Consider the following 8,017-nt stretch of genomic DNA (forward strand, 5'->3'; position numbering starts at 1 on the left):
GTACATCCATATCCAGAGAATCGTTTTTCTGTTTTATTATCGTGCAAATGCTTTGACTCAGCAGGTGTAAAATATATATTCTGTATGTATATATATAAAAAAAAACATCTTCAACATCTTTATCCCTCTTAATTTTCAAATATCTACAGCCAAACACAAAACCCGCAGAGAACCAGCGGTGAAGAAAGGGAAAGCTCGGCCGAACGAACGCACACACACACATCGGCCGCCCAGTCGATTTCTCTCGTCAATAAAAGCGCAAAGCTCTGTCCGCCCCAGCGTTGTTTAAACCGGAGGGGTGGGTGACGCTGGGAGGCAGCGGACAAACCAGGAGGCTCTGGGGGGTGGGGGGAGCTGGGGATTGCGAGAGACAATCCCGGGCTGCTCGCTGGGACAATCCGAGCTTGGTTGAGGAATCTGCCATGGAGAGGGCGGCGGGGTGGGGAGGGAACGGGGTGGGGGAGGGGATCAAGCCAGCTCACAGCGGCTGGGTGCGGCGGACGAAGATGCTCGATTCCCTGGCGCTGCGGCTCGTCGCAGAGGCTCTCCCAGGCTCCGCTGTCTGAGGACAGTCCGAGAATATAAATAAATAGGGCCAACCCTTTCTTCACATATAATAGGCAGAGGGGAGCTTTACTCTGTATCTAACCCCGTGCTGTACCTGTCCTGGGAGTGTTTGATGGGGACGGTGTAGAGGGAGCTTTACTCTGTATCTAACCCTGTGCTGTACCTGTCCTGGGAGTGTTTGATGGGGACTGTGTAGAGGGAGCTTTACTCTGTATCTAACCCCGTGCTGAACCTGTCCTGGGAGTGTTTGATGGGGACGGTGTAGAGGGAGCTTTACTCTGTATCTAACCCTGTGCTGTACCTGTCCTGGGAGAGTTTGATGGGGACGGTGTAGAGGGAGCTTTACTCTGTATCTAACCCCGTGCTGTACCTGTCCTGGGAGTGTTTGATGGGGACAGTGTAGAGGGATCTTTACTCTGTATCTAACCCCGTGCTGTACCTGTCCTGGGAGTGTTTGACGGGGACGGTGTAGAGGGAGCTTTACTCTGTATCTAACCGCGTGCTGTACCTGTCCTGGGAGTGTTTGATGGGGACAGTGTAGAGGGAGCTTTACTCTGTATCTAACCCCGTGCTGTACCTGCCCTGGGAGTGTTTGACGGGGACGGTGTAGAGGGAGCTTTACTCTGTATCTAACCCCGTGCTGTACCTGTCCTGGGAGTGTTTGATGGGGACGGTGTAGAGGGAGCTTTACTCTGTATCTAACCCCGTGCTGTACCTGTCCGGGGAGCGTTTGATGGGGACGGTGTGGTTGGAATCTCGGCCGACAGAGGGAAGGACATCGTCCCCACGTGTGGTGGTTAATGAGACGCTGAACACGTCAGACCCTGTGAGGTGTGTCTCGATTGAGGTCTGGCAGGATGTGAGAGTGTGGGAACCCCACCTCGCTGACCAGCGAGTGGCCAGACTCACTGCCACCGCTCCCCCACTCCCCCAAACTCAGTCCGAGCGTTGATGGTCACTCCGTCACCACTCAGCCCGTGGCCGCAGCTGCCCGCGTAGACAGTGCAACACCTCAGCCTCTTCGGTCGCCCAGCGCAGCCTCTGGGCTCTCGTCGAATCCCCACGAAATTCTCCTTTCCCCTCCCCCCGAAAGATCGGATGGTCTTCGCAAATGCTTTCACAGCCACCCAAAAAGCGCCGCCTCTTGAGTGTGGTCGCTGTTGTAGCACAGGAGGAGGCGTCAGCCAATCTGTGCACAGCAAGCTCCCACCAACATCAGCATGACAAATGATTGGGTCATCTATTTTAATGAGGGGGTGCGGAGGGAGTGCCGCGCTGTCGGAGGGTCAGTGCTGAGGGAGCGCCGCGCTGTCGGAGGGTCAGCGCTGAGGGAGCGCCGCACTGTCGGAGGGTCAGCGCCGAGGGAGAGCCGCACTGTGGGAGGGTCAGCGCCGAGGGAGAGCCGCACTGTGGGAGGGTCAGTGCTGAGGGAGCGCCGCACTGTCGGAGGGTCAGCGCTGAGGGAGCGCCGCACTGTCGGAGAGTCAGCGCTGAGGGAGCGCAGCGCTGTCGGGAGGATCAACCTCCAGGTCAGACGGCCAGACGAGGCGTCCCTGCCTGCACTCACGGGCGGACATCACTGACCCCCCACCATCCCTTCACCCCCGCCGGGCGCGCTGTTTCTGACGGGTCCGAGAGACAGACCAGACAGACAGACAGACCAGACAGACAGACAAGGGGGAGGGGAGAGGGGAATACACTGCAGCTCGTAACGTGGCGTCCTCCTGCTGCGGAACACTGTCGGGGGCTCAAGTGCACGTTCCCTCGGGGCCCGGAGCGGCCTGGGTCAGCTGTCCAGCGCTGGCCGGGCTCCCGTGCAGGGGGATGTGGGGACGCGGGGCCCGGGGACGACCCTGCAGCTCAGAGCAGCTCCCGGCCGGAGGCGAAGACAGTGTGATACTCCAGCAGGATGAGCTCGACGATCTGGTTCTGGTAGACCATGTGCACCGCCATGTTGAGGAAGTCCTTCTCCGGCCGCAGCAGCGTCGGCCCGAAGACGATGGCCAGGCTCTGGGCGGTCATGCGGTTCAGGTGGGAGTGCTCGGCTACCCTGAGGGAGGGGGCGGAGAGGAGGAGGGCGAGAGGGAGAGAGGGAGAGAGAGAGAGAGAAAGGGGGAGAGAGAGAAAGGGGGAGAGAGAGAGACAGAGAGAGAGAGTGGGAGAGAGAGAGAGAGAGAGACAGACAGAGGGAGAGAGAGAGAGAGAGGGCGAGAGAGAGAGAGAGGGAGAGACAGAGAGAGAGACAGAGACAGAGAGAGGGAGAGAGAGAGAGAGAGCGAGACAGAGGGGGAGAGAGAGAGAAAGACGGAGGGAGAGAGAGAGAGAGAGAGACAGAGGGAGAGAGAGAGAGAGACAGAGGGGGAGAGAGCGAGAGAAAGACAGAGAGAGAGAGAGAAAGAGAGAGGTGGAGAGAGAGACAGAGGGGAGAGAGAAAGACAGAGGGGGAGAGAGATAGACAGAGGGGGAGAGAGATAGACAGAGGGGGAGAGAGAGAGACAGAGAGAGAGAGAGAGAGAAAGAAGACAAAATACCTGGGTGAGTCTTAGAATGAATTCCAGCACTCGCTTTACTCTGTATCTAACCCCGTGCTGTGCCTGTCCTGGGAGTGTTTAATGGGGACGGTGTAGAGGGAGCTTTACTCTGTATCTAACCCCGTGCTGTACCTGTCCTGGGAGTGTTTGATGGGGACAGTGTAGAGGGAGCTTTACTCTGTATCTAACCCCGTGCTGTACCTGTCCTGGGAGTGTTTGACGGGGACGGTGTAGAGGGAGCTTTACTCTGTATCTAACCCCGTGCTGTACCTGTCCTGGGAGTGTTTGATGGGGACGGTGTAGAGGGAGCTTTACTCTGTATCTAACCCCGTGCTGTACCTGTCCTGGGAGTGTTTGATGGGGACGGTGTAGAGGGAGCTTTACTCTGTATCTAACCCCGTGCTGTACCTGTCCTGGGAGTGTTTGATGGGGACAGTGTAGAGGGAGCTTTACTCTGTATCTAACCCCGTGCTGTACCTGTCCTGGGAGTGTTTGACGGGGACGGTGTAGAGGGAGCTTTACTCTGTATCTAACCCCGTGCTGTACCTGTCCTGGGAGTGTTTGATGGGGACAGTGTAGAGGGAGCTTTACTCTGTATCTAACCCTGTGCTGTACTGTAGGCGGTGTGAGGGATACAGGAGGGTGGAGTCTTACAGAGATGTAAAATTTTGCCACTCACTTTTTCATATGTTTAAACATGGTTTCCATGGTGTCTCGGTTCGATCTTGGTAGATTCTGCACCAGGTTTTTCACATTTTCGAGACGTTCAGAGTGATCGGGCAGTTCTGCAAGGAGGAGGGAGAAAAAGTCCAGCGGAGGTTTATACTGACCCAACCCTCATCCCAGCGCTTCCCATCTCATCCCCAAGAGTGAGAGTCAATGTGCACGAAAGCTATCGGTTGAGATCGCTGGTTGAGGTGTGTGGTCCTGGATTCATGCAGTCCAGGAGAAGAACATTCAGCCGATTGTGTCAGGCAGCTTGTTCCGTAACACATCACTGACCCTCCGACAGTGCGGCACTCCCTCAGCGCTGACCCTCCGACAGCGCGGCGCTCCCTCAGCACTGACCCTCCGACAGTGCGGCACTCCCTCAGCACTGACCCTCCTACAGTGCGGCGCTCCCTCAGCACTGATCCTCCAACAGTGCGGCTCTCCCTCAGCGCTGACCCTCCGACAGTGCGGCACTCCCTCAGTACTGACCCTCCGACAGTGCGGCGCTCCCTCAGCACAGACCCTCCGACAGTGCGGCGCTCCCTCAGCACTGATCCTCCAACAGTGCGGCTCTCCCTCAGTACTGACCCTCCGACAGTGCGGCGCTCCCTCAGCGCTGACCCTCCAACAGTGCGGCTCTCACTCAGCGCTGACCCTCCAACAGTGCGGCGCTCCCTCAGCACTGACCCTCCGACAGTGCGGCGCTCCCTCAGCACTGACCCTCCGACAGTGCGGCGCTCCCTCAGTACTGACCCTCCCACAGTGCGGCGCTCCCTCAGCGCTGACCCTCCCACAGTGCGGCGCTCCCTCAGCGCTGACCCTCCGACAGTGCGGCGCTCCCTCAGCGCTGACCCTCTGACAGTGCGGCTCTCCCTCAGCGCTGACCCTCCGACAGTGCGGCGCTCCCTCAGCGCTGACCCTCCCACAGTGCGGCGCTCCCTCAGCGCTGACCCTCCGACAGTGCGGCGCTCCCTCAGCGCTGACCCTCCCACAGTGCGGCTCTCCCTCAGCACTGACCCTCCCACAGTGCGGCGCTCCCTCAGCGCTGACCCTCCCACAGTGCGGCGCTCCCTCAGCGCTGACCCTCCGACAGTGCGGCGCTCCCTCAGCGCTGACCCTCCCACAGTGCGGCGCTCCCTCAGCGCTGACCCTCCCACAGTGCAGCGCTCCCTCAGCGCTGACCCTCCGACAGTGCGGCGCTCCCTCAGCGCTGACCCTCCGACAGTGCGGCACTCCCTCAGCGCTGACCCTCCCACAGTGCGGCGCTCCCTCAGCGCTGACCCTCCCACAGTGCGGCGCTCCCTCAGCGCTGACCCTCCGACAGCGCGGCGCTCCCTCAGCACTGACGCTAAAACCGCCTCTGCTCCCGGCGCATTCGGACAGGGCACGAGGTCGTGTTTCACTTACTGACGGCCGACACGAAGCCTTCGAAAGCGTCGTAGGGGAAGAGGGGCTCCGGCAGCTCGCGGAAGAACATCTTCAACGCTCCTGTGATGACGTGGACATCTTCCCACTCGGGGTCATCCATGTTCAGCTTCTCTTCTGCAGGGAGGGGACACACACACACACACAGGGAAACAGGCGTGTGAAGGACGGTCAAGGAGCGAGCGAGTGAGTGCCCTTTGGCGGACGAATCTTTTGAAACCCCGGAGTGGTCAGCCAACTCCCTCCCGTCACCTCCAGGCCCCTGGGCAGCTGCCCACCTTTCCATCAGGTCAGAAATGACCGGCAGGGCTGGTGACCGATGGAGGTTTGGAAGTTCAGTCCCTTCCCATTCTCCAGCCGCCTTTGACCGATTGGGCAGTGCCAGTTTGGTCATTTTGCCATGGGCTTTCACCACCTCAGCCCATCACAGCCCAACAAGGGCTTTTCTTTCTCAGTGCAGCCAGTGTCCACACACAGCACTGACCCTCTGACAGTGCGGCGCTCCCTCAGCGCTGACCCTCCCACAGTGCGGCGCTCCCTCAGCACTGACCCTCCCACAGTGCGGCGCTCCCTCAGCGCTGACCCTCCCACAGTGCGGCGCTCCCTCAGCACTGACCCTCCCACAGTGCGGTGCTCCCTCAGCGCTGACCCTCCGACAGTGCGGCGCTCCCTCAGCGCTGACCCTCCCACAGTGCAGCGCTCCCTCAGCACTGACCCTCCCACAGTGCGGCGCTCCCTCAGCACTGACCCTCCGACAGCGCGGCGCTCCCTCAGCACTGACCCTCCAACAGTGCGGAGCTCCCTCAGCGCTGACCCTCTGACAGAGCGGCGCTCCCTCAGCACTGACCCTCTGACAGAGCGGCGCTCCCTCAGCACTGACCCTCCAACAGCGCGGAGCTCCCTCAGCGCTGACCCTCTGACAGAGCGGCGCTCCCTCAGCACTGACCCTCTGACAGAGCGGCGCTCCCTCAGCACTGACCCTCCAACAGCGCGGAGCTCCCTCAGCACTGACCCTCCGACAGCGCGGCGCTCCCTCAGCACTGACCCTCCAACAGCGCGGCGCTCCCTCAGCACTGACCCTCGGACAGTGCCCCTCTCCCTCAGCACTGACCCTCCGACAGTGCCCCTCTCCCTCAGCACTGACCCTCTGACAGTGCGGCGCTCCCACAGCGCTGACCCTCCGACAGTGCGGCACTCCCTCGGCACTGACCCTCCGACAGCGCGGCGCTCCCTCAGCGCTGACCCTCCGACAGTGCAGCGCTCCCTCTGCGCTGACCCTCCGACAGCGCGGCACTCCCTCAGCGCTGACCCTCCGACAGCGCGGCTCTCCCTCAGCGCCGACCCTCCGACAGTGCGGCGCTCCCTCAGCGCTGACCCTCCGACAGGGCGGCACTCCCTCAGCGCTGACCCTCCGATAGTGCGGCGCTCCCTCAGCACTGACCCTCCGACAGCGCGGCGCTCCCTCAGCGCTGACCCTCCGACAGCGCAGCGCTCCCTCGGCACTGACACTCCGACAGCGCGGCGCTCCCTCGGCGCTGACCCTCCGACAGTGCGGCACTCCCTCAGCGCTGACCCTCCGACTAATCCCTTCACTTCCAAAGACAGTGAAGAATGCCCGGAGCGAAACGGACCAAACCACTGCCCGGAGCGAGTGCTCCAGCGGTCCCTTCTCAAGCTCAGCTGATTGACCCCCACCGGACTACACAGACGGACATAAGAGGACATCAAACAGCGGAATTCTTGATCGACACACAGGCGGAGACACCAAGCAGTACGTGGGAGGTGCGCAAGCAAGGGCTGACCCTGTGACCTTTTCCAATATTTCCCCCATCCTGCGGTCTCCTCCCCTCACATTCATTCCCCCTGCTGCACCCCACCCCAGGATCCCCGTCCCTTCCATCGTCAGTCCAGAGCAAACGATACAGTCCCACCCGCTCCCAACACACCGACACAGTCACACATTACCTCCCAGGGACAGGCCAGGAGCGCGCACCCCCACAACACTCGAGAAGCTCGACACCGTCCAGGACAAAGCAGCCCCCGCTCGATGGGTCACCCCATCCACCAACATTCACTCCCTCCACCACCACCACCGACGCACAGGGGCAGCAGTGTGTGTACCATCTACAAGATGCACTGCAGCAACTCGCCAAGGGCTCCTTCGACAGCGCCGCCCAAACCCACCACCTCTACCATCTAGAAGGACGAGGGCAGCAGACACATGGGGAACACCACCACCTGCAAGTTCCCCTCCCGAGCCACTCACCATCCCGACTTGGGAATATATCGGCCGTTCCTTCGCTGTCGCAGGGTCAAAATCCTGGAACGTCCTCCCTAACAGCGCCGTGGGTGTACCTACACCACACACGGGGACAAAATCCTGGAACTCCCTCCCTAACAGCGCTGTGGGTGTACCTACACCACACGGACAAAATCCTGGAACTCCCTCCCTAACAGCGCCGTGGGTGTACCTACACCACACGGACAAAATCCTGGAACTCCCTCCCTAACAGCGCCGTGGGTGTACCTACACCACACACGGGGACAAAATCCTGGAACTCCCTCCCTAACAGCGCTGTGGGTGTACCTACACCACACGGGGACAAAATCCTGGAACTCCCTCCCTAACAGCGCTGTGGGTGTACCTACACCACACGGGGACAAAATCCTGGAACTCCTTCCCTAACAGCGCCGTGGGTGTACCTACACCACACGGGGACTGCAGCGGCTCAAGAAGGCAGCTCACCCCCCACCTTCTCAAGGGGCAATTAGGGATGGGCAAT

General features: G+C 60.6%; 1 protein-coding gene across 1 annotated transcript; it reads right to left on the minus strand.

The window, feature by feature from the left end:
- Positions 1–2,427: 2,427 nt before the first annotated feature.
- Positions 2,428–5,675, minus strand: LOC144676875 (rho GTPase-activating protein 15-like). Its single transcript, XM_078537190.1, has 3 exons — positions 5,217–5,675; positions 3,778–3,883; positions 2,428–2,617 (listed from the first exon to the last, which is right to left on the minus strand). The coding sequence occupies exons 1-3, from the start codon at positions 5,626–5,628 to the stop codon at positions 2,428–2,430; spliced, it is 708 nt and encodes a 235-aa protein (XP_078393316.1). The 5' UTR covers positions 5,629–5,675.
- Between the last annotated feature and the right edge of the window lie 2,342 nt (positions 5,676–8,017).

Source organism: Cetorhinus maximus, unplaced genomic scaffold, assembly GCF_964194155.1.
Source record: "Cetorhinus maximus unplaced genomic scaffold, sCetMax3.hap1.1 HAP1_SCAFFOLD_2039, whole genome shotgun sequence".
In the NCBI taxonomy this organism is placed as follows: Eukaryota; Metazoa; Chordata; class Chondrichthyes; order Lamniformes; family Cetorhinidae; genus Cetorhinus; species Cetorhinus maximus.